Here is a 26,967-nt window from a genome sequence, read left to right on the forward strand (position 1 = left end):
CTGAGACTGATTATGTATTTATTATATTGACTGGCTGTTAATGTTAGCATTGTTGTCTGTGTTGCTCCGTGGGCTTAAACATTCTATCCATGATAAATACGCTTTTGTTTGTTGTAAAAAATACCTTATCTTTATGGAACATCTTGAAATATAATATCATTCAGACGGGAGGGAAGGCAGTGTGTTTAATAGTCGCATAAGATATGAAAAAGCCCTTTTCTGCGTCTTCAAGCAGGTCTCCGCATTGAACCCCTTGTCCAATTTGGCATGTGGGCACACTTGCAGCCATTACGCACAAGGAAACCATGCCACCCTGGGTGAACATCCTTGCCTGGCAGACCACCTTCTGGAGACTGCCGAGCAGACTTCTCCCCAGGCAGCTCTGGGTCGCAGTGGTTGAAACCTCCACTTATCTCTTCATCAACAGAGTTCATGTCACATTGCTCAAGTTCCTCGGTGAAGGAATGGGCTCTTTTCCTGCGCACAATGGAGCTGTCATCTCATGTTCTTTATCAGCGTTCCTGGCTTCTGCAATTTGCACCTCCAAGTCCTGCACCCTCACCTGAAACTCCAGGTTGTGGCATGTGCTTTCAGCCACAGCGCTTTGCATTTTTTTATTTGAACCTTTATTTAACTAGGCAAGTCAGTTAAGAACAAATTCTTATTTACAATGACAGGAACAGTGGGTTAACTGCCTTGTTCAGGGGCAGAACGATAGATCTTTACCTTGTCAGCTTGCCAGCAACCTTTCAGTTACTGACCCAACGCTCTAACCACTAAGCTACCTGCATCTCCTCAATGAGGGAAGCTTTCATCTGGATTAACTCCTCCTGTGAAGAAAAGTTATTCGGCCCTCATCGACTTGGGACTGCAATAGGCCAATACAGCCAGCCATTCTGATCCCATAACTTCACCCTATCCTCAGCTCTCTCGTGCTTAAGAGTGGACAGCTCTTGTTCAGACTTTCAATCGTATCCATGAAGGCATCATTCTGCTGTTGGAGCTGCAGACGTTGAGTCTCCAGCCGTGCAGTGGTGCTGTTGCTCTCCTCCAGGTATTTAGGCGTCTCCAGGACCATGTCCTCCAGGTATTTACGCGTCTCCAGGACCATGTCCTCCAGGTATTTACGCGTCTCCAGGACCATGTCCTCCAGGTATTTACGAGTCTCCAGGACCATGTCCTCCAGGTATTTACGCGGCTCCAGGACCATGTCCTCCAGGTATTTACGCGTCTCCAGGACCATGTCCTTCAGGTATTTACACGTCTCCAGGACCATGTCCTCCAGGTATTTACGCGTCTCCAGGACCATGTCCTCCAGGTATTTACGCGTCTCCAGGACCATGTCCTCCAGGTATTTACGCGTCTCCAGGACCATGTCCTCCAGGTATTTACGCCTCTCTAGGACCATGTCCTTCAGGGTGTCCATGTCTTCCACAGAGATCCTCAGGCTTCTCATCAGGTTCTTCGGCCCAATGTTTTCTTTACGCAGAGCTTCTTTCCTCTCCTTCGGCTATCTCTTGGGCAACCTCAGCGGCTTCCGTAAGGTACATTTCTTAGTGTATGCGAATTTGGCTATCAGGTCGCTCTTGTCATCCACATCCGGCTCAGGTGATGAGAACAGTTCTGCCCCATCTACAGTGTCTCCCTGTGGGTGGCAAGAGTCTTTGTTATCACCGTGCCTGCATTAGTCAAATGCGACACCGCGTGCTTGGAGTCAACCTCCCAGCCGGCCTTTGATTTCAGTCATCTGCCGGGAGGTTGTGAGCAACGGACAGGTATAGTAATGACTGCCCATCCTCGTCCTCCCACACGTCTCGAGGTCTCGCGGGTCCAGTCTGCCGGGACCTGGGAATGTCTTGACGGGTCCAGGGAGGGTTCAGACACCAATGGCCATAGCTCAAGACCCGAGGTCCTTCGATTGTCGTTTTTGCACTGCATCCTGTTCAGTATATACCTTAGTTTTCAGTATTCCATGCAGTATCGGGATATTTGTGATATCTGTAGTTGTGGATATTGCAGTAATGCTGGTCAGGGTGCTTTTATAAACCTAGGTTCAGATGACAACTTGATTGTAAGCCACATCACTTAGCATCATTTGAATGAGCATTCTATATTACCATGGCAATCCAGCAGCAGTTGATTGAACATTCTAAATTGCCATGGACATAACTGCATCACAATACCAGCCATATGGAGTGTACCCATGAGTTTACCATTGCCCTTGATTCTAAGCAATGTTGTGCTTCTATTGTTATTGACTTGGCCAAAGCTTTTGATACGGTAGACCATTCCATTCGTGTTGGCCGGCTAAGTATTGCTGTCTCTGAGGGGTCTTTGGCCTGGTTTGCTAACTACCTCTCTCAAAGAGTGCAGTGTATAAAGTCAGAAAATCTGCTGTCTCAGCTATGGCCTGTCACCAAGGGAGTATCCCAAGGCTCGATCCTAGGCCCCATGCTCTTCTCAATTTGCATCAACAACATAGCTCAAGCAGTAGGAAGCTCTCTCATCCATTTATATGCAGATGATACAGTCTTATACTCAGCTGGCCCCTTCCCGGATTTTGTGTTAAATGTTCTACAACAAAGCTTTCTTAGTGTCCAACAAGCTTTCTTTACCCGTAACTTTATTCTGAACATCTCCAAAACAAAGGTCATGTGGTTTGGTAAGAAGAATGTCCCTCTCCCCACAGGTGTGATTACTACCTCTGAGGGTTCAGAGCTTGAGATAGTCACCTCATACAAGTACTTGGCAGTATGGCTATATGGTACACTGTTCTTCTCTCAGCAAATATCAAAGCTGCAAGCTAATGTTAAATCTAGACTTGGTTTCCTCTACTGTAATCGCTCCTCTTTCACCCCAGCTGCCAAACTAACTCTGATTCAGATTACCGTCCTTCCCATGCTAGATTACGGAGACATAATTTATCGATCAGCAGGTAAGGGTGCTCTCGAGTGGCTAAATGTTCTTTACCGTTGGTGCCAAACCATCAGATTTGCAACCAATGTTCCTTAAAGGACACATCACTGCGCTCTATACTCCTGTAAACTGGTCATCTCTGTATACCCTCTTAGGCCTCACTCCCCCCCTCTGAGATATCTACTGCAGCCCTCATCCTCCACATACAACACCGGTTCTGCCAGTCACATTCTGTTAAAGGTCCCCGAATCACTCACATCACTGGGTCACTCGTCTTTTCAGTTCACTGCAGCTAGCGACTGGAACGAACTGCAACAAACACTCAAACTGGACAGTTTTATCTCAATCTCGTCATTCAAAGACTCAATCATGGACAGTCTTACTGACAGTTGTGGCTGCTTTGAGTGATGTATTATTGTCTCTCCTTTCTTGCCCTTTGTGCTGTTGTCTGTGCCCAATAATGTTTGTACCATGTTGTGTGCTACTATGTTGTTGTCTTAGGTCTCTCTTTATGTAGTGTTGTGTTGTTTCTCTTGTTGTGATGTGTGTTTTGTCCTGTATTTATATTGATTTATTTTTAATCCCAGCCCCCGTCCCCGCAGCAGGCCTTTTTCCTTTTGGTAGGTCATCAGTGTAAATAAGAATTTGTTCTTAACTGGCTTGCCTAGTTAAAAAAAGCTTCAATAAAAATGACCAGTCAAATTGCCATATGGAGTGTACCCATGAGCTTACCAGTCTAAATAAGCCCCTTCTAGAGTGTACCCATGAGCTTACCAGTCTAAATAAGCCCCTTCTAGAGTGTACCCATGAGCTTACCAGTCTAAATAAGCCCCTTCTAGAGTGTACCCATGAGCTTACCAGTCTAAATAAGCCCCTTCTAGAGTGTACCCATGAGCTTACAAGTCTAAATAAGCCCCTTCCAGAGTGTACCCATGAGCTTACCAGTCTAAATAAGCCCCTTCCAGAGTGTACCCATGAGCTTACCAGTCTAAATAAGCCCCTTCCAGAGTGTACCCATGAGCTTACCAGTCTAAATAAGCCCCTTCTAGTGTACCCATGAGCTTACCAGTCTAAATAAGCCCCTTCTAGTGTACCCATGAGCTTACCAGTCTAAATAAGTCCCTTCCAGAGTGTACCCATGAGCTTGCCAGTCTAAATAAGCCCCTTCCAGAGTGTACCCATGAGCTTACCAGTCTAAATAAGCCCCTTCTAGAGTGTACCCATGAGCTTACCAGTCTAAATAAGCCCCTTCTAGAGTGTACCCATGAGCTTACCAGTCTAAATAAGCCCCTTCCAGAGTGTACCCATGAGCTTACCAGTCTAAATAAGCCCCTTCTAGTGTACCCATGAGCTTACCAGTCTAAATAAGTCCCTTCCAGAGTGTACCCATGAGCTTGCCAGTCTAAATAAGCCAAATCAAAATCAAATCAACTCAATGTATTTATATAGCCCTTCGTACATCAGCTGATATTTCAAAGTGCTGTACAGAAACCAAGCCTAAAACCCCAAACAGCAAGCAATGCAGGTGTAGAAGCCCCTTCTAGAATGTACCCATGAGCTTACCAGTCTAAATAAGCCCCTTCTAGAGTGTACCCATGAGCTTACCAGTCTAAATAAGCCCCTTCTAGAGTGTACCCATGAGCTTACCAGTCTAAATAAGCCCCTTCCAGAGTGTACCCATGAGCTTACAAGTCTAAATAAGCCCCTTCCAGAGTGTACCCATGAGCTTACCAGTCTAAATAAGCCCCTTCTAGAGTGTACCCATGAGCTTACCAGTCTAAATAAGCCCCTTCCAGAGTGTACCCATGAGCTTACCAGTCTAAATAAGCCCCTTCCAGAGTGTACCAATGAGCTTACCAGTCTAAATAAGCCCCTTCTAATGTACCCATGAGCTTACCAGTCTAAATAAGCCCCTTCTAGTGTACCCATGAGCTTACCAGTCTAAATAAGCCCCTTCCAGAGTGTACCCATGAGCTTGCCAGTCTAAATAAGCCAAATCAAAATCAAATCAAATCAATGTATTTATATAGCCCTTCGTACATCAGCTGATATTTCAAAGTGCTGTACAGAAACCCAGCCTAAAACCCCAAACAGCAAGCAATGCAGGTGTAGAAGCCCCTTCTAGAATGTACCCATGAGCTTACCAGTCTAAATAAGCCCCTTCCAGAGTGTACCCATGGTGTACCCATGGCCCTTCCCAACAATGCAGAAATAGTAGAAAAATTGAAAATGCAAAAAGAGGAATACATAGAAAAATAACAACACAAGGAATAAATACACAATGAGTAATGATAACTTAGCTATATACACGGGGTACCAGTACATAGTCGATGTGAAGGGGTACATGGCAATTGAGGTAGATACAGTATGTATATGTAGGTAGGGATAAAGTGACTAGGCAACGGGATAAATAACGAACAGTAACAGTAATGTGTGTGATGAGTCAAAATAGTTAGTGCAACAAGGTTCAATGCAGATATTCCTGGTAGCTATTGGTTAGCTATTTATAACAGGCCCAGGCAACCGATAGCCACCTGCTTCCTCTCCTTCCCCTGCAGCTTAGCCACCTGCTTCCTCTCCTTCCCCTGCAGCTTAGCCACCTGCTTCCTCTCCTTCCCCTGCAGCTTAGCCACCTGCTTCCACTCCTTCCCCTGCAGCTTAGCCACCTGCTTCCTCTCCTTCCCCTGCAGCTTAGCCACCTGCTTCCACTCCTTCCCCTGCTGCTTAGCCACCTGCTTCCACTCCTTCCCCTGCTGCTTAGCCACCTGCTTCCTCTCCTTCCCCTGCTGCTTAGCCACCTGCTTCCTCTCCTTCCCCTGCAGCTTAGCCACCTGCTTCCACTCCTTCCCCTGCCGCTTAGCCACCTGCTTCCACTCCTTCCCCTGCCGCTTAGCCACCTGCTTCCACTCCTTCGCCTGCTGCTTAGCCACCTGCTTCCTCTCCTTCCCCTGCTGCTTAGCCACCTGCTTCCTCTCCTTCCCCTGCAGCTTAGCCACCTGCTTCCTCTCCTTCCCCTGCCGCTTAGCCACCTGCTTCCACTCCTTCTCCTGCGCTTAGCCACCTGCTTCCTCTCCTTCACCTGCGCTTAGCCACCTGCTTCCTCTCCTTCCACTGCCGCTTAGCCACCTGCTTACTCTCCTTCCCCTGTAGCTTAGCCACCTGCTTCTACTCCTTCCCCTGCCGCTTAGCCACCTGCTTCCACTCCTTCCCCTGCAGCTTAGCCACCTGCTTCCACTCCTTCCCCTGCCGCTTAGCCACCTGCTTCCTCTCCTTCCCCTGTAGCTTAGCCACCTGCTTCTACTCCTTCCCCTGCCGCTTAGCCACCTGCTTCCACTCCTTCCCCTGCAGCTTAGCCACCTGCATCAGCTGCTTGGACGACACGTCTGGGACCTGCACTGTCCGCACTCCGTCTGGAGACAACAGAGGAACGTCAGACTTTTAAGGGTTTTATTCAGGGCGACTGAACAGCAACTCAACAGGAATAAGACCACAGTAATAACAGCAAATGACACAATGGATGTGTTCAAACCATCACCTGACTCATCTGCACATCGACGTCTCTTTTTGGGCAACTCTTCCTCTGATGTGCTGGTGCTTCTCTTCCTATCTACAGAAGAGGAGAAAAAAAAGCTACTTTGTCAATCAAAAGCTACTTTGTTATGATTGGATGAAAAGTGCTTGTGTACAGAGAACTTGATATCTAGAACATACACTGGAATGAAGTGAACTCCTGATGCTGATATTGAGGGGGCAAACAAAAAGGACAAACTTACTATTTGTCAGTTTCCTTGGCTTTTCAACTGTATTGTCCACACAGTCACCTGAGAGGAAGATAAATTAATATCAAAGAACACCTCAAAATATCCCTTCAATTTAGTCACGGCCAGCGTGAACAAAATTATGAATAAAACCAGAGACTCTGGATTCGCACCCAGGCTCTGTCGCAGCCGGCCGTGACCGGGAGGTCGGTGGGGCGACGTACAATTGGCATAGCGTCGTCCGGCATAGCGTGGGCCGGTCGGGATATCATCGCGCACTAGCGACTCCTGTGGCGGGCCGGGCATAGTGCACGCTCACCAGGTCGCCAGGTGCACTGTGTTTCCTCCGACACATTGGTGCGGCTGGCTTCTGGGTTGGATGCGTGCTATGTTAAGAAGCAGTGCAGCTTGGTTGGGTTGTGTTTCTGGGGACGCATGGCTCTCGACCTTCGTCTTTCCCGAGCCCGTACGAGAGATGTAGCGATGAGACGTGATAGTAACTACTAACAATTGGATACCACGAAAAGGGGGTAAAATTCAATAAAACATTTTTTTATTTGTATCTTTAAATAATTAAAAAAATAAAGAAATTATGAATAAACTCACATAGTACATACCCTGAGTAAACAAAACATTAAGAACACCTGCTCTTTCCATGACATAGACTGACCAGGTGAATCTAGGTGAAAACTATGATCCCTTATTGATGTCACTTGTTAAATCCACTTCAAATCAGTCTAAATGAAGGGGTGGAGACAGGTCAAAGAATGATTTTTCAGCCAAGAGACAATAGAGACATGGATTGTGTATGTGTACCATTCAGAGGGTGAATGAGAAAGACAAAATATTTACGTGCCTTTGAACAGGGTATGGTAGTAGTTGCCAGGCGCACCGGTTTGTGTCAAGAACTGCAACGCTGCCGGGTTTTTCACACTTAACAGTTTCTCATGTGTATTAAGAATGGTCAACCACCCAAATGACATCCAGCCAACTTGACACATCTGTGGGAAGTATTGGAGTTAGCATCCCTGTGGTACGTTTTCGATACCTTGTTCCCTGTTCAGGAAACATGGGAGCTGGTGGACGGAGGCCTCCTAATTGTCCCTAGAATTTCTAAGCAAACAGCTGGAGGCAGGGCTTTCTCCTATAGAGCTCCATTTTTATGGAACGGTCTGCCTACCCATGTGAGAGACGTAGACTCGGTCTCAACCTTTAAGTCTTTATTGAAGACTCATCTCTTCAGTAGGTCTTATGATTGAGTGTAGTCTGGCCCAGGGGTGTGAAGGTGAACGGAAAGGCACTGGAGGAACAAACCGCCCTTGCTGTCTCTGCCTGGCCGGTTCCCCTCTCTCCACTGGGATTCTCTGCCTCTAACCCTATTACAGGGGCTGAGTCACTGGCGCTCTTCCATGCCGTCCCTAAGAGGGGTGCGTCACTTGAGTGGGTTGAGTCACTGACGTGGTCTTCCTGTCTGGGTTGGCGCCCCCCCTTGGGTTGTGCCGTGGCGGAGATCTTTGTGGGATATACTCGGCCTTGTCTCAGGATGGTAAGTTGGTGGTTGAAGATATCCCTCTAGTGGTGTGGGGGCTGCGCTTTGGCAAAGTGGGTGGGGCTATATCCTGCCTGTTTGGCCCTGTCTGGGGAAATCATCGGATGTGTCTCCTGACCCCTCCTGTCTAAGCCTCCAGTATTTATGCTGCAGTAGTTTATGTGTCGGGGGGCTAGGGTCAGTCTGTTATATCCGGTGTCCTGTGTGAATTTAAGTATGCTCTCTCTAATTCTCTCTTTCTTTCTTACTCTCTCTTGGAGGACCTGAGCCCTAGGACCATGCCTCAGGACTACCTGGCATGATGACTCCTTGCTGTCCCCAGTCCACCTGGCCGTGCTGCTGCTCCAGTTTCAACTGTTCTGCCTGCGGCTATGGAACCCTGACCTGTTCACCGGACGTGCTACCTGTCCCAGACCTGCTGTTTTGAACTCTCTAGAGACAGCAGGAGCGGTAGTGATACTCTCAATGATCGGCTATGAAAAGCCAACTGACATTTACTCCTGAGGTGCTGACCTGTTGCACCCTCGACAACTACTGTGATAATTATTATTTGACCATGCTGGTCATTTATGAACATTTGAACATCTTGGCCATGTTATGTTATAATCTCCATCCGGCACAGCCAGAAGAGGACTGGCCACCCATCACAGCCTGGTTCCTCTCTAGGTTTCGGCCTTGCTAGGGAGTTTTTTCCTAGCCACCGTGCTTCAACAACTGCATTGCTTGCTGTTTGGGGTTTTAGGCTGGGTTTCTGTACAGCACTTTGAGATATCAGCTGATCTAAGAAGGGCTATATGAATACATTTGATTTGATTTTCCATGGTCATTTTGGTGTGTGCTGGAAAATCTTTCTTATTGTTGCCTAACCGTCAACAACTCCTTTCCCTGGCCAGTTGGGCAGGGTTAAATGGACTGAAGCTGAGTTCTCTGATGTGGGTCTCTGCTCAGCTCAGGCATTCAGTCACTCAGCCATTCCCCTCACCACTGATACTACTATCACACTAAGACACACACCACTGATTCTACACACTACCAGCGCTCAAACCACATTTCAGGAACTGGGTGACATGTGACCTAAGAGACTGTGTAATATCAGAGTAAAAATAGTCTGTGGTCTATATTTGATGTCACATGGTGTTACTATCCCAATATAAACCTACCAGGTGGGAAAACATTGTCATTTGAACCAGTGTTGCTCACTGAGCTGCTCTAATGTATGAGGTTTGGCGTTTCCATCCGAGTTATTCCTAGATACACAAATCAATACACAATCATTTGTTAATTAATATGCACCAATGCCCTCTGATACAGTGACAAATGAACTCATCTTGATCACCACACACACATACACACAAATAAACAGACCGCAGACTTCCAGTGTGACATGTGATTTCCCTCAGTAGAGACCACAGTGTGAGTCAGAGGGCCAGGAGGTCAGGCCAGTGGGCATTACAATCCCTCTGATCATGTTCATTTCTCTGACTCAGTAAGATGTTACTGTAATGATTTGCATACACACACCCTGTGTCCCTCTCACCTTAATGTCAGAGGAGTTGTTGGTGGCCAGGTAGATGCGAAAGGAGTAGGAGTTGTTCAGAGCCAGTTCCTTATACACCAGGACCACCCCGTGGTGCTCTACAGGCTTGCTGTTCTGGACAAGAATGCCTTAGTATGCCTTGGGTATAATAGGACAATAGTACACTTAAATAAATATTTAGCACTTTTATTGGTGTACAATGTTTAAAAAAAAATTTTTTAAATGAAAATATTAACATGTACACTTTGTACAATGTACTTTTTGGTTGATGTGAGTTTGCTTAAAGCGTGAGTGATAAATGTACTTATGAGAGTCCAGCATTAACATTTGCCTTGCATTTGTCTCCATTCCATGCAGTCATTAAAAGAGACAACCGGCAGAATTGTTTTCAGAGCTTTCCCTTCCACATACACCTCACCAGAACACACCGCAGAAAGGAACAGGTACAGAACCGGTTACATAGGATAAATGTTTGAATAAGTCATAGCCTAACAGTCATGAAGACCATCATCTGCTAGCTGAAAATTATTTGCAATTAAACATTATTTATCCATTTTTGCAAAAATGTATTTTATTCAGTCAAAGATTTGTAATCTTAGACACCATACACAGAGCCCTATGAAGGCCCTTACCTGAGCTGTAACATTACAGAAGTACACATGTAAGGATGGAATATTAATGATGGCCTTTTCAGAGCGATCACTGTGTAAAAATATGTACACACTTGGAAATGGCATCCAATAGACAACTTAACTCATGGTTTTCCCATTTATCATTTCACAGTTAATCGTTGTTACTCTCCCTGGGGTATTTGGGTCCCAGTATTGGCAACAGTGACATCCCTATTGAAAGGTGTTTAAAATGAGTTAGTAGTCCTTTTTATGAACAAAAAAAACTCCTAGATTAGTGGTTTCTGGAATTCAGTCAATCCCACCATGTTCAAATGCACAGAGCGTGATTTCCAGGCTACAGAATGTACACGATCCAGTCTAAACAAAAGTAAATATTACCAATATTTTCTCACAGATGAAGCTTAGCTATCCCCATTGTCAGTTTGACGGCTCAATCTGGTCATAACACACATAAAAACTAACAAACAGACTACAAAAAAAACTATCACAGTATAGTTTAAAAAACAGAAAATATGTACACCGTATTAAAAGTACAGCTACACTCCTTGAGTAGTTGTATCATGATTAAGTAAGTGGCAATGCCTTGATTGAGAAATATCAAAATACAAAATGTACAATGTTTGAGACAACAGCCCTGTAAGTGAGTTAGCAGTTTCCATACTGCAGCAACATGTCTGTTACTGGCTACATATTAGCTACCCATTTCCCAGAGCTCATCTATGACATAAGAGGTCTTCACTGCACCGCAGGTCGCAGCATCAGCTCCTGGCTGTTTGGGGTACCTCTACATAACGCCAGCATTATTCCAGGTTAATGGACCATTTGTGAACGTCTAAGAACATAACCATTCAAGATTAAAGGTTGTGGTGTAATTCTCTTTCTATGCCTTTGTTGAACTCCTGTTGAAATCCTGAGAGAACATGAGGGGTGAGAAGGCAGGGTTTCCCACTACTAAACATCACTACTAGGCAGGGCACAATGTTCATCAGCTCTAGCATCCAGGCCTGCAGAAATCAAACATATCATTTGAAGGCAATTGAATCCCAATTATTTTGGGCTGGAAGGGGCTGACAGTGCTAGGCTGGTGTGCCGGCCCTGCCCTGCCAATGGGGAGGGGACACATTATGCTTCTGATCTAGGATCAGTGTACCATCCTCAATTTATGAAGGAGGTATGCAAAGCTGACCTTAGATCAACCTCTAGAGCAAGGGCAGGCAGCTCCAGTCCAGTGAGTCAGGGCTGGATTGGTGTCACACTTTTGCCCCAGCTAACACACCTGACTCCAATAATCAACTAATTATGATCTTCAGTTTAGAATGCAATTAGTTTAAATCAGCTGCGTTAGCTAGGGATGGGGAAGAAATGTGACATCACTCCGGCCCCTGAGGATTGTTCCCCATCCCTGGACTAGTGGGAACGTTTATCCTACTCCATACAGCCCTCAAACGCCACTCTGGACCTCGAAGCCAGTACCACTGCATTTTGTCATTGTTCCCTTCAAATCAGGGACTGATTTAAACCTGGGACACCAGGTGTATTAATTATCCGGTAGAACAGAAAACCAGCAGGCTCCGGACCTCGTAGGGTAAGAGTACCCCTGCAATACAGCAGAAGCAGAGGGATTTCTGTCTTCAAGGCAAGAGTTCAAACGTCTCTCTCCCATTGTCTCACTGGCTCATTGACGATAGGGCTGCGGAAAGGCAGGGACCTTGGGAGGCAAAAGATATCTCATTTGGCCGCTTTATTGTCTATCATATCTGAGGAGAACACAGACAGAAAGAGACAGACAGAAATGGGTGTATGTTAGTAGGAGACAAGAATGAGTACAAATATCTGTGTGGAGACAGGTGATTGAGTGTTTGTGGCTCTAGTCTAATGTGTGTCTCTAACCTTGCAGTGTCTTGAGGACCTTGTTGGGCAGGTCATCCAGCTCCTGTAGGCTCATCAAGAGGTGAGTGACCGTGGCTTGACCATTTGGCCTGCCAATCTTCCAGCGCTCCAACACCTTAAACCTGAAACCCAACACAAAACAAGTTGAGGGTCACATTTAGGGTCACATTATCTAAAAAAGAAATCAACACCAAAAATATGAATCAAAGAAAGTAAGTTATTGTACAATTACTGAATGATCGGTGTACCAAGAATGCTTCAATGAAAAATGCCCAAAATAATGGCTGGCGAGTAATATAAAGTTGCGTTTTAAGGGTGCAGATACTATATCTATCTACTGTACCTCTGCATGTCGACATCCTCCTCACTGGCCTGTATATCGTCCAGCTCTTTGGAGGACAGGTCCAGGCAACCGATAGCCACCTGCTTCCACTCCTTCCCCTGCAGCTTAGCCACCTGCATCAGCTGCTTGGACGACACGTCTGGGACCTGCACTGTCCGCACTCCGTCTGGAGACAACAGAGGAACGTCAGACTTTTAAGGGTTTTATTCAGGGCGACTGAACAGCAACTCAACAGGAATAAGACCACAGTAATAACAGCAAATGACACAATGGATGTGTTCAAACCATCACCTGACTCATCTGCACATCGACGTCTCTTTTTGGGCAACTCTTCCTCTGATGTGCTGGTGCTTCTCTTCCTATCTACAGAAGAGGAGAAAAAAAAGCTACTTTGTCAATCAAAAGCTACTTTGTTATGATTGGATGAAAAGTGCTTGTGTACAGAGAACTTGATATCTAGAACATACACTGGAATGAAGTGAACTCCTGATGCTGATATTGAGGGGGCAAACAAAAAGGACAAACTTACTATTTGTCAGTTTCCTTGGCTTTTCAACTGTATTGTCCACACAGTCACCTGAGAGGAAGATAAATTAATATCCTGCACCTTAACCCACAACACATTACAGACAGACGCACAGCAGGTGTGTATGTACCTTCTCTGATGGTGGCTGACCACACAGTCTTGTCGGACTCTGTCTCTACGAGGGAGACCTTGAAAGGAGGGGGCTGCTCAAAGAACACCTCAAAATATCCCTTCAATTTAGTCACGGCCAGTGTGAACGGCAAGTCCTGCAGGACACCAAATACACAGACATTATGAATAAACGCACATAGTACATAATGTACCAACACTGAGTATACAAACATTAAGAACACCTGGGTTGTGTTTCGGAGGACGCATGGCTTTTGACCTTCGTCTCTCCCGAGCCCGTACGGGAGTTGTAGCGATGAGACAAGATAGTATCTACTAATAATTGGATACCACGAAACGGGGTTAAATTCAAAAATATATTATTTTAAGAAAAAAAAAGAAAAAAAATTATGAATAAACTCACATAGTACATACACTGAGTAAACAAAACATTAAGAACACCTGCTCTTTCCATGACATAGACTGACCAGGTGAATCTAGGTGAAAGCTATGATCCCTTAATGACGTCACTTGTTAAATCCACTTCAATCAGTCTAAATGAAGGGGAGGAGACAGGTCAAAGAATGATTTTTCAGCCAAGAGACAATAGAGACATGGATTGTGTATGTGTACCATTCAGAGGGTGAATGGGCAAGACAAAATATTTAAGTGCCTTTGAACGGGGTATGGTAGTAGTTGCCAGGCGCACCGGTTTGTGTCAAGAAATGCAATGCTGCCACGTTTTTCATGCTCAACAGTTTCCCATGTGTATCAAGAACGGTCAACCACCCAAATAACATCCAGCCAACTTGACACATCTGTGGTAAGCATTGGAGTCAACATGGGCCAGCATCCCTGTGGTACGTTTTTGATACCTTGTAGAGTACCTGCCTCGACGAATTGAGGCTGTTCTGAGGGCAAAAGGGGGTGCAACTCAATATTAGGAAGGATGTTCTTAACGTTTTGTACACTCAATGTACCGTACATACAGTTGAAGTCGGAAGTTTACATACACTTATGTTGGAATCATTAAAACTCGTTTTTCAACCACTCCACAAATTTCTTGTTAACTGTAGTTTTGGCAAGTCGGTTAGGACATCTACTTTGTGCATGACACAAGTCATTTTCCCAACAATTGTCTACAGACAGATTATTTCACTGTATCACAATTCCAGTCAGAAGTTGACTGTGCCTATAAACAGCTTGGAAAATTCCAGAAAATTACGTCATAGTTTTAGAAGCTTCTGATAGGCAAATGTACATAATTTGAGTCAATTGGAGGCACACCTGTGGATGTATTTCAAGGTCTACCATCAAACTCAGTGCCTCTTTGCTCAACATCATGGGAAAATCAAAAGAAATCAGCAAAGACCTCGGAAAAGAAATTGTAGACCTCCATAAGTCTGGTTCATCCTTGGAAACAATTTCCAAACGCCTGAAGGTACCACGTTCATCTGTACAAATAAGAGTATGCAAGTATAAACACCATGGGACCACGCAGCCGTCATACCACTCAGGAAGGAGACACGTTCTGTCTCCTAGAGATGAACGTACTTTGGTGCGAAAAGTGCAAATCAATCCCAGAACAAAGGACCTTGTAAAGGACCTTGTGGAGATGCTGGAGGAAACGGGTACAAAAGTATCTATATTCACAGTAAAACAAGTCCTATATCGACATAACCTGAAAGGCCGCTAAGCAAGAATCCACTGCTCCAAAACCGCTATAAAAAAAATCAGACTAAGGTTTGCAACTGCACATGTGGACAAAGATTGTACTTTTTGGAGAAATGTCCTCTGGTCTGATGAAACAAAAATAGAACTGTTTGGCCATAATGACCATCGTTATGTTTGGGAGAAAAAGGGGGAGGTTTGCAAGTCGAAGAACACCATCCCAACCGTGAAGCACAGGGGTGACTGCGTCATGTTGTGAGGGTGCTTTGCTGCAGGGGGGTCTTGTGCACTTCACAAAATAGATGGCATCATGAGTGAGGGAAATGATGTGGATATTTTGAAGCAACATCTCAAGACATCAGTCAGGAAGATAAAGCTTGGTCGCAAATAAGTCTTCCAAATGGACAATGACCCCAAGCATACTTCCAAAGTTGTGGCAAAATGGCTTAAGGACAACAAAGTCAAGGTATTGGAGTGGTCATCACAAAGCCCTGACCTCAATCCTATAGAAAATTTGTGGGCAGAACTGAAAAAACATGTGCGAGCAAGGCGGCCTACAAACCTGACTCAGTTACACCAGCTCTGTCAGGAGGAATGGGCCAAAATTCACCCAACTTATTGTGGCAAGCTTGGGGAAGGCTACCCGAAACATTTGACCCAAGTTAAACAATTTAAAGGCAATGCTACCAAATACTAACTGAGTGTATGTAAACTTCTGACCCACTGGGAATGTGATGAAAGAAATAAAAGCTGAATTAAGTAATTCTCTCTACTATTATTATGACATTTCACATTCTAAAATAAAGTGGTGATCCTAACAGACCTAAGAGGGAATTTTTACTGAATGTATTTGGAAAAGGTGTATGTAAACTTCTGAGTTCAACTGTACTGTAGGTCAGTGCTTACTGGTTATGCAGTAATGGGTGAATGAAACCTCACCGCAGGGCTGATGTCTCCCTCTGGTTCACTCATGAGTCGGTACCTCTTCTCATCCAACTTACAGGTGGGTGGCTTCTCTACCTTCAGGTAACGCTTGTTGGCGCAACGCACCTCGTTCCATATGTCCTGGAGTGAGTGAGGGGTAGAGGAGGAGAGAGAGAAGCAGAGAGACAAAGGAGTAGATAGAAGTAGACCAGTGATTTACCATAAGTAAGCGAGAGATTCTAATAATGGTAATAGCGGGATGACTATTCCCTGTTCAGGAAACATGGGAGTTGGTGGACGGAGATGTTTTCCATGGTCATTTTGGTGTGTGATGGAAAATCTTTCTTATTGTTGCCTAACGGTCAGCAACTCCTTTCCCTGGCCAGTTAGGCAGGGTTAAATGGACTGTTCTGAAGCTGAGTGCTCTAATGTGGGATTCTGCTGAGCTCAGGCATTCAGCCACGCAGCCATTCCCCTCACCACTGATACTACTATCACACTAAGACACACACCACTGATTCTACACACTACCAGCGCTCAAACCACATTTCAGGTACTGGGTGACATGTGACCTAAGACTGTGTAAGATCACAGAGTAAATATTAACTGTGGTCTATATTTGATACACATGGTGTTACTATCCCAATATAAACCTACCAGTTGGAATAACATTGTCATTTTAACCTGTCTGGGAACGGGGTTCCGCTAGCGCTAGCGGAACAGCCAATGAAATTGCAGGGCGCCAAATACAAATCAACAGAAATCTCATAAATCAAATTTCTCAAACATACAAGTATTAGGCACCATTTTAAAGATACAATTCTTGTTAATCCAGCCACAGTATCCGATTTCAAAAATGCTTTACAGCGAAAGCTCCACAAACGATTATGTTAGGTCACCACCAAGTCACAGAAAAACCCAGCCATTTTTCCAGCCAAAAACAGGAGTCACAAAAGGCACAAATAGAGATCAAATTAATCACTAACCTTTGATGATCTTCATCAGATGACACTCATAGGACTTCATGTTACACAATACATGTATGCTTTGTTTCGATAAAATAGATATTTATATCCAAAAATCAAATTTTACATTGGCGTGTTATGTTCAGTAGTTCCAAAACATGCGGTGATTTTGCAGAGAGCCACATCAATTTACAGAAATACTCATTAGAAATGTTGATGAAAATATAAGTGTTATGCATGGAACTTTAGATAAAATTCTCCTTAATGGAACCGCTGTTTCAGATTTCAAAAACACTTTACGGAAAAAGCATACCATGCAATAATCTGAGTACGGAGCTCAGAGCCCAAACCAGCCAAAATAAATATCCGCCATGTTGTGCAGTCAACATTAGTCAGAAATAGTATTATAAATATTCACTTACCTTTGGATGATATTCATCAGAATGCACCCCAGGAATCCCAGTTCCACAATAAATGTTTGATTTGTTCGATAAAGTTCATCATTTATGTCCATATACCTCCTTTTGTTAGGGCGTTTGGTAAACAAATCGAAACGCGCGTGTGACTTCCAGCTGATAGGTCGGACGAAAATTCCAAAAGTTATATTACTGGTCGTAGAAACATATCAAACGATGTATAGAATCAATCTTTCGGATGTTTTTATCATAAATGTTCAGTAATGTTATAACCGGAGAATTCCATTATAAAACCAATGGAACGGGAGCTACCTCTCATGTGAATGCACGTAACTGAGCTTGTGGCTGCTGGCAGACCTCTGACTAATTCCACTCTCATTCAGCCCCCCTTCATAGTAAAAGCATCAAACAACGTTCTAAAGACGATTGACATCTAGTGGAAGCCTTAGGAAGGGCAACATAACCAATATCCCACTGCATCTTCAACAGGGGCCGAGTTGAAAAACTACAAACCTCAGATTTCCCACTTCCTGTTTGGATTTTTTCTCAGGTTCTTGCCTGCCATATGAGTTCTGTTATACTCAGACATCATTCAAACAGTTTTAGAAACGGCAGAGTGTTTTCTATCCAATACTACTACTAATATGCATATATTAGCATCTGGGGTTGAGTAGGTGGCAGTTTACTCTGGGCAGGCTTTTCATCCAAAAGTGAAAATGCTGCCCCCTATCCCAATGAAGTTAACCAGTGTTGTCCACTGGGCTAGATTCAGATCTAATGTATGAGGTTTGGGGTTTCCATCTGAGTTATTCCTAGATACACAAATCAATACACAATCATTTGTTAATTAATATGCACCAATGCCCTCTGATACAGTGACAAATGAACTCATCTTGATCACCACACACATACACACAAATAAACAGACCGCAGACTTCCAGTGTGACATGTGATTTCCCTCAGTAGAGACCACAGTGTGAGTCAGAGTGCCAGGAGGTCAGGCCAGTGGGCATTACAACCCCTCTGATCATGTTCATTTCTCTGACTCAGTAAGATGTTACTGTAATGATTTGCATACACACACCCTGTGTCCCTCTCACCTTAATGTCGGAGGAGTTGTTGGTGGCCAGGTAGATGCGAAAGGAGTAGGAGTTCTCCAGAGCCAGTTCCTTATACACCAGGACCACCCCGTGGTGTTCTACAGGCTTGCTGCTCTGGACAATGGGCCCCACCGGGGACAGGGACGATACACGCCACTTTACATGGCTGCCAGAGTGGTCTACCGAGGGCTCGATCACCGGACAGCTGTCCTTCATATGCAGGACACTGAAGGTCATTTCACTGTCGGGGTCAGCGAGGCAGAGGAAGTGAGGGAACTGGATGGAGGTGAGGATAGATGAGGGGCTGTTGACACAGTCCACGTTGAAGATGGGCCCAGCGAACCTCCAGGAGTCCCTGAGGAACATGCCAAACTTGGACCAGGACAGGACCGAGTAGCGGATCAGGACTCTCTCTGACACCTCAAACACCAGGCCGGTGACGGAGCACTCATATGTCCCTTCTCCCTCCAGCTGCACCCTGACACACAGAACACAGAGAGATGGACAGACTCATACCAGTCAGACAGACACTCAGCAGGAGAGGCATTAGTGGTTTGGGGATTTTCTTATTTATTAAAAAAGAGAGGTAGAGATACTAAGTGAGTAAGAGATTTGGAGATGGAGAAAAAAAAGAGAGAGAGAGAGAGAGAAGGAGAGTCTGAGTGAGAAAGAGAAAGAACGAGGCTACAGGTAGAAGAGCTACTCACTGTAGGCGTCCTTTAGAGATCCTCCTGGGAGTAACCAGTTCATTGTCTTGACTCTGATTGAGAAACAGACATGGTACTAAGATTGGCCCCTGTTCCTCTAGTGAGTCTACAGCCATACTGTATGTCTCTGAAGCTTTATTACACAACTATCGTTCAATTCCACAATCAAACAAATGTACTTACCCGCTGGACAGCCTTGCATTTTTCACAGCATGGCTTGGGGGGAACATCTGACAAAGGAGAGGCCAAAAGTCAAACTAGGCACTCCCTCTTGGGGAGTACTCTACCTCTCAGACTAGGATTTGCCGACACATTTTCATAGACCTATGAATGCACCCAGATATCCTCTCTCTAGCCTTTCAACCATTACAATCTCCTTTGTCTAGGATAGCTCAACATTTTGTGGAAAAAGCTAAACATTTGGTAGTAGAATGACTTGTGTCAAACTGAGGATACCTTTAGCAAGGGAAACCTCTGCATCAGGTTGAGGAGCCGACTCTGACTCTGTGGAGAGACAAGTTACACCTCATGAAGGAAGTTGGAGGAGAGGAGCAATCATTCTACTCAGGACATTCTGAGGTGAAAGAGGCTATTCATCTGTATTTCAGAGGCAGGATAAGGCAGATATAGGCATTGTGGCTGACGTTTTAGTTCCCGCTCACCATTACAGGAACCCTCAACGTCAGGCTCCTCGGATTCTACTGGGACAAGCCAAGAAATAATACAATTATTTCTAACTGACTGAGTAAAGACACAAGCCAGGTGCTGGAGTGACCGTGTATCATCACAGATTGTAAATGATTTTGATGAAGCTGGCGAAGCTGACAGAACAAGGCCTGTGTTTTTCTCACCTCCTTTCTCAGCAAAGCCGTCTGTTGAAAGACAAAGAGAGAGAACGCTATGTTAGAGGGTGGGATAAAGCCTGAAGATTCATACTGTGATGGAGTTTTTGATCTCTAGCAGCCGCTCACCAGAATCCTCCTCCTCCTCTTCGTCCTCCTCTTCTTCAGAACTCTCCTCTGTAGATGTCCCTGCATTGTCTGCCAGAAAAATCCATAGGACATGGAGGGATGAACTTTGAAACCGTTTCTCATTCTAAGTGTACTTTCAAATAAAGAAAGAGGGGTGAGGGAAATTGATTGGTAGTTCAAACATGACTTGAGAGGGGGTCTATATATGCCTATATGCACCTCAGAGACCATTAGAGTTCTGTTTGAGTAGTGCTCACAGGGGGGGGGGGCAGTTTCTCTTTGAGTGAAATCTCACTCTATACGAGGAAAATACAAACATACTGCAAAGGTGTGTCCACCTGAGCCACTGTTATCATTTTCAGTCAGATTATCTGTAACAACTGAACTTTTAGTATAGATGTCTTGGGTAAGGGGTTAATATGGAATTAAGAAATCTCTTCTCTCCATCTTTCCACCCCACTTTACCCATAATGCAGAGAGGTTTACAATAACCTGGGCAGCAGGTAGCCTAGTGGTTAAGAGCGTTGGGCTTGGAACCAAAAGTTTTCTGGATGGGATCCCTGAGCTGACATGGTAAAAATGAGTCGTTCTGCTACTGAACAAGGCAGTTAACCCACTGTTCCCCGGTAGGCCGTCATTGTAAATAAGAATTTGTTCTCAACTGACTTGGTTAGCTAAATAAAACATTTAAAAACCTCAGGGGACTGGCCCTCTGTGGGACCTGCCCCAAACAACTCCAGCCCATCCCCAGAGAGTTTTCTCAAGGTTCTCTACTCATGTCTACCCTAGGCCTATTACTAAGAAATGGCAGAAAAATAATACCATACATTATCGATTTGTAGTCTTTTATTTACTGTCTGACTGAGCATGATCTAAATGTTGCACTTCTGTTGTCAAACTGTGACGAAGTTCATTCTGATGAGCTCATCAGTGTATACCGTATATCTTCACTCATATCACACCACATCACTCATCTGAAACTTCAACAACTGATTCCTCACTAATGTAGATGAATGCAAACTGGATACAGTATGTATATGAGCGTATTGTAATTCGGTGATATGTCTGTGCTTTTTCTATTTATAGGGCTGAGGGCCCCTGTGTCGGGGCTGTAACGTTACAGAAGCTGATATTCTCATTCAGAAAGACTTACAAATGGTATGCTTCATATTGTAAGTGCATCTAAAGTAGGGCTGTGATGATTGTGTAATGATTAATTGCCAAGCAAATGGTCACGATTATTGTTATGATTGTAATTTTTGTAGAATTTGTATATATTTTGTAATGCATATTTGAAAATAATCTACGAGATACCTAAAGAATACAACACAGCTTTGGCGAGACAATTTCTCAAAAGTAAATGTTTTTGACTTCTTGGAACTTCTGAAAATCAAGCCTCTCCACCCAAATCATTGTAAAATGATTACCAACTTTTACCCTCTTCATGTAAAAAATGAAAACTGCTACTGGGTAAACTATATCTACTTGAAAATAAAGTTGAACCCCCCCATCTTAAAATGTATGTATTCAGAATATCTTTTTTTCACGGTTATTATCAATAATTGTCCTAATCTAAAGTGAAACTATGGCCTACCTGGTAAGTTAGAGTGAAGTGGACTGGTGCCCTGGTGTAGAGACATGGCTAGCTCCAGGGGTATCTGTACCCAGCAGGAGTGAGTCTGGGTCAGGCCTTCTAGCTGAGAGCCTGGCATTGGCAGAGGGGAAGCTAATAGATGGAGCCAGTCCTCTCTGGGGCAGGGAGCCTCATCTCAGACTGAGAACCAGCCAGGTCTCTCTCGCTCTCTCTGCTCTACAAAAGTCCCTCTCTCTTGCTCGTTCTCCCTCCCTCTCCCCTTATCTCCTCTCCCCCCCCCCCCCATCTCTCCATCTGTGTCCTCATATGCCTCCAATCGCTCTCTGCCTCATCTAACATCCACTCCGTCTACTCTCAGACAGCATGCTTTATCAGCCCAATGTACATCTCACACACACACAATTTTCTTTACTGGTGTTGACTGCCATCTGCTGGTCTAATTAAAGATCACATTAATTCAGAACTTTTTGCCACATGAGACAAAACAAAAAATGTCATGCACAATCAAACAAAGAGCGAACGGTGCTTACCCTTCTGGTCAGGGGCAGGGATGTCTCCATCGCTGTTGGTTAAAAGAGATAGGAAATTATAAGGGCATCCCAAGACGTTATCAAAATGGAGTTAAGAGAATACAACTTCAGTTTATGGACCAGTGGGGGGGGGGGATTATGGGTGTGGAGAAGAGGGGGTGGAGCTGAACTGTCCAGCTGCAGACCCATCTCTGTCTTCACTTCCTCTCTCTGATGTACACACAAACGCTCATTTAACTGAGGCACAAAAACAGGAAGTGGAGGAGCTGCCAAAATCTCACGTTCATGACATCATCCCATCCTCCAGTGTGGTGTGGAACCCCCACCCCATACATACTGACCCAGTTTTACACACTAGTGTTGGACGGCTGGTACTGCAAACTCATGGAAAGGTACTGGCTGATAATAGTGCTTGTGATTATAAACCATAAGTTTTTAAAGAGACAGTATCAGAGAACATCAAAAGTTGATCTAACATCAAGACACAAAGGGAAGGGTTTTGCAGTTAGCAGTGTTACAGGTTTATAAAAAAAACATATTAATGTGCATCATCCAGAGGATGTCTCTCAGCCTCAGACAAAGCGTGCCGCTTGGTGATTCAGTCTGTGACTTGTGTGAACAAGTTCAGCATGCAGAGAACTAGGTCAACAGTATTTATTTTAAATTTTTATCCATCGTAAAAATACTGCGCTCTAGGTGATCAAAAGCCAGAGTTGACTCAAGTGTAGTCTTTAGTCCTTTACCACAGAGGAGATTAGGAATACAGGAGAAACACTCTACTGAGTTGGCATGTGTTTACAACCTCTGTGATAATAAGAAAGTAATTAATCATGATAATTGTGCATGGTACCTGCAGATAAGGTCCTGAAACAATGATTGAATTGTGACAAATTCATAGGCTATTTCTAGTTCTGTGTCGTAAATATTGTCACTCTTTTAGATTTAATGAAACCTGATAAGCTAGTGGTCCTCATCCTCATTGTCCTCAGACAGGAGTACAGGAAAGACTGTTTACTTTTCCAAGGTCAATGTTCGACACAGCCAACAGGTTTCTGTATCACAACACAACTGTTATACATTTCCATGGCAGTCATATTGCTACATGTACTCTGCCCGTGACAGAAGTCACGCACTGATCCGTTTCACCGGTCTTTGTGATTGTCTCCACCCACCTCCAGGTGTTACCCGTTTTCCACATTATTCCCAGGGTATTTATTCCTGTGTTCTCTGTTTGTCTGTTGTCAGTTCACCTTGTTTTGTCAACCAGCGTGTTTTTCCATGCTCCTGCTTTTTCCTTGTCTCTGTTTTTCTAGTCCTCCTGGTTGACCTTTTGCCTGCCCTGACCTTGAGCCTGCCTGCATCCCTGTACCGTTTGGAACTCTGACCTGGTTATGAACTTTCGCCTGTCCTCGACCTGCCCCATGTTGTTTAATAAATAATCAGAGACTCAAACCATCTGCCTCCTGTGTCTGCATTTGGGTCTCGCCCTGTGTTGTTATACTTTCAGCCTCTATCCATCTCTGTAAATTCTTTCTATTTATTTCTCTTTGCCCTCTTGTCAAATTAGTCCAAATTTCAGATTTTTGGTTCCAACCGCTGTGTCTTTGTGAGACAGAGTAGGTGAACGGATGATCTCCACATGTGTGGTTCCCACCGTGAAGCATGGAGGAGGAGGTGTGATGGTGTGGGGTTGCTTTGGTGGTGACACTGTCAGTGATTTATTTAGAATTCAAGGCACACTTAACCAGCATGGCTACCACAGCATTCTGCAGCGATATGCCATCCCATCTGGTTTGCACTATCATTTGTTTTTCAACAGGACAATGACCCAACACACCTCCAGGCTGTGTAAGGGCTATTTGACCAAGGAGGAGTGTGATGGACTGCTGCATCAGATGATCTGGCCTACACAATCACCCGACCTCAATCCAATTGAGATGGTTTGGGATGAGTTGGACCTCAGAGTGAAGGAAAAGTAGCCATCAAGTGCTCAGCATATGAAGGAACTCCTTCAAGACAGTTGGAAAAGCATTCCAGGTGAAGCTGGTTGAGAGAATGCCAAGAGTGTGCAAAGCTATCACCGAGACAAAGGATGGCTACTTTGAAGAATCTGAAATATTTTTCTGTTTGTCACGTCGGTATGAATGATTCGGGAGGCAGATGCAGGAATGCATAATATGGGTTTTTATTAAGCCCCAAATTACGGCGACGAAGACCAAACAAACAGGTAACAAAAACACAGGGTTGAAACCCAAACAAAAGAGTGAAGAGTACTTTAAATAAATGACACTAGCACACAATGATTATCACACGGGACGAGACCCGTAATCATCTGCGCAACCCACGGGCACAAAAGCCCAAAACACACAGCACAGGTACTCACATGCACCAACGGACATAGTAACAATAAGCGACAGCACCATGATGAATAAAGGGCACATATATACAAATACAATCAGTGGGAATAGGGGCCAGGTGTGCGCAATGAAAGTTCCAGAGGGATCCGTGACATTGTTTAACACTTTTTGGGTTAATACACGATTCCATGTGTTATTTCATAGTTTTGATGTCTTAAATTTTATTCTACAATGTAGAAAATAGTACAAATAAAGAAAAACCCTGGAATGTGCTGGTGTGTCAAACTTTTGACTGGTACAGTATATATGTCAGCACTTCGGTGACACTCAAGCCTCTTCAGTGATTTGAGCGTTGAATTGTCTAACCAGATTTTTTATTATTTAAGTCAGTGGCAAAAGGGTGTGGCATGGTGGCAAGGTGCCAAATGTGTCTTGTTTCTCCAGAAGCCTGTGGTGTGATAGAAAACCAGAAAACCAGGAAACCACAGTAACTATTGACCTAGTGCTCCCCTTGGATATAAGTCACCATCTGTCACCTTTAACTGCTCTGGGGTTCATGGTTACTCTCCACACAAACATTATTCATTATTTACTACACAAAGGGGACAATGTAGAACGTTTTCTACAACTACATTCTACGGTATAAAACATTACCATGATTGTAGTAACACTGGTTACAGAAGTGATATGGGTTAAAAAAAAAGAAAGTCCTTGACTATCAAGCTTCACTGGAAAAAGTCCCAATAGCCTACGTAATTCAAGATTATTATATGGTACATGGTATATACCATATATGGTATATTATTTGGTACATAGATGCTCCTATACATATAACAACGAAGCTAGTTTACCTTTACTATATTCAAGCACTTTCACATGACAGGTGTCTAATGAAGAACGACCTGGCTGGCACGCTTTTAAACAGCTGAAACAATACATCGAGACAAAGTAGCCTAACTGTGACAGTGCAAAATGCAGTGGTGAAGGACGGGTACACAAAAGTGGTTTCGTTTTCAAGTTAAACGAGACGGTTTAATTGAGAACCCAAAAATGATTGTTGCATTGGTTTGGCCTACAGAATAACATCGTTCTATAGTTGTAACTCGCGGTATAGCCATATTGCTTGGGCGATGGGCATGTTTGTATTATGATCAGTCAACAACACAGCATCTTGTGCGTTACAAAGCGACCATGGCGTCCCCTCTCACTTTGGGGGTCTGTCTTCAATAAAATAAAAATATACGGTTGCAACTATTTAGGGTCTTGTGTTTTTTTTAAATCGAGAACTAAGTTACCAGCTAAGGGTAGCAAGCAGCAACAACAAAGGACCAGCTCTTTCCGGATTCGACAGAACATTGCGGCGCACTTCTTTGTCAGTGTGAATGCAACCTCATGCATATATAGGCTACGTGCAAGACTAAATCTTGCCATTATTTGGCTATGTATTTAAGATGCTTACCCTTCATCCAGGTTACAAGCGGCTCCGCAGCTCGCCATCCCCGCCACCATCATGTGCCCTTTGAGGAACTTTCACCTTCGGTTTTGATATGGTCGTTTTTGCTTCACGGTTTTTGCTTCACGTGATAGCACCTGCCTGTCTCTTTGTCAGAAAACATCTCCTTTTAAAATGATACCTTGACTTTACATCAAATAGGACGATGTAAGCTCTCAAAACAAATACACTCTCCCATAGTAGGGATAGGTTTAGTTTAGGCTAAAATATGCTGATGTTACTACCATGTTTTTACATAGATGTCTCATTGTCTACAATTCCAAATGATTTACAAATAGCTGCAAAAGCGCAGCCTGGAGCAAAGAAGTACGCATGAACAGCTCAGTGGGAGGAGTATATTACCCCGCCAATTAGTTTGGGCCAATGATTTACATAACTCTAGTCCGCTTTTTCATTGAAACAAGACGCCTGGCTGCATGGCTCTTCTGGCTTTCTTTCCCGTCAATTCTGATCAATGAGAACTCTCTGATTAATATGGTGGGGACATAAAATATGTACAATAAGGAAGATTATCTGGTCTCCCAATATGATTTTAATTATTGAAGATTACTCAAGTTTACAGCTTACATGCAAAAATACTGATACTAAAATAAATTGTCATACTTCTGCCACATTGTATTAAATGGTCAGACCTTTTGATATCCAGGCGTTACGTTGTAGATATTTCTCACCCTTTCTTTGTAACATTGTATCTATATCTATATCTATATCCCGAATGGCGCAGCGGTCTAATGCACTGCATCTCAGTACTTGATGCGTCACTATAGACACAGCCTGGATACGAACCAGGATATTGGGAGTCCCATGGGGCGGCGCAAAATTGGCCCAGCGTCGTCCGTATTTGGCCGGTGTAGGTCGTCATTGTAAATTTGAATCTGTTCGTAACTGACTTGTCTAGTTAAATCAATGTTAAATAACCAAAAGTAGGTCAAGTCAATGGTCTCGTGTCAAAAGTTCATT

The 26,967-nt window shown here is 44.1% G+C and overlaps 1 protein-coding gene and 1 long non-coding RNA gene across 5 annotated transcripts; both read right to left on the bottom strand.

Moving 5' to 3' along the window:
* Positions 1-5,427: 5,427 nt before the first annotated feature.
* Positions 5,428-6,760, bottom strand: LOC109905904 (uncharacterized). Its single transcript, XR_002257332.2, has 4 exons — positions 6,690-6,760; positions 6,452-6,523; positions 6,241-6,326; positions 5,428-5,450 (listed from the first exon to the last, which is right to left on the bottom strand). It is a non-coding gene; the product is annotated as an uncharacterized LOC109905904 (long non-coding RNA).
* Positions 6,761-9,930: 3,170 nt separating this feature from the next.
* si:dkeyp-97b10.3 (uncharacterized) lies at positions 9,931-26,324 on the bottom strand. Of its 4 annotated transcripts, none has more exons than XM_031790684.1 (16): positions 25,954-26,324; positions 22,138-22,169; positions 20,014-20,082; positions 19,894-19,914; positions 19,705-19,743; positions 19,499-19,546; positions 19,226-19,272; positions 19,043-19,095; positions 18,336-18,813; positions 15,870-15,995; positions 13,282-13,417; positions 13,155-13,202; positions 12,917-12,988; positions 12,626-12,791; positions 12,283-12,404; positions 9,931-12,149 (listed from the first exon to the last, which is right to left on the bottom strand). In XM_031790684.1, exons 1-16 carry the CDS (start codon positions 26,004-26,006, stop codon positions 12,121-12,123), a joined length of 1,539 nt encoding a protein of 512 aa, XP_031646544.1. In that variant the 5' UTR covers positions 26,007-26,324; the 3' UTR covers positions 9,931-12,120. The 4 variants fall into 4 exon arrangements, with proteins under 4 accessions (XP_031646544.1, XP_031646543.1, XP_031646542.1 ...); XM_031790683.1 differs by having other exon boundaries at positions 19,687-19,740; positions 25,954-26,314; XM_031790682.1 differs by having other exon boundaries at positions 19,687-19,743; positions 25,954-26,314.
* Between the last annotated feature and the right edge of the window lie 643 nt (positions 26,325-26,967).

This window comes from Oncorhynchus kisutch, linkage group LG15 (genome assembly GCF_002021735.2).
Source record: "Oncorhynchus kisutch isolate 150728-3 linkage group LG15, Okis_V2, whole genome shotgun sequence".
NCBI classification, from domain to species: Eukaryota; Metazoa; Chordata; class Actinopteri; order Salmoniformes; family Salmonidae; genus Oncorhynchus; species Oncorhynchus kisutch.

Bases quoted from the DNA above. Each gene is read 5' to 3' on its own strand.
- si:dkeyp-97b10.3 (XM_031790682.1), bottom strand. From the start codon at position 26,006: ATGATGGTGGCGGGGATGGCGAGCTGCGGAGCCGCTTGTAACCTGGAT. The intron at 20,083-22,137 runs GTAAGCACCGTT...TTTTTCTGGCAG, and splicing joins CCCTGCCCCTGACCAGAAGG to ACAATGCAGGGACATCTACA. The intron at 19,096-19,225 runs GTAAGTACATTT...TTTCTCAATCAG, and splicing joins AATGCAAGGCTGTCCAGCGG to AGTCAAGACAATGAACTGGT.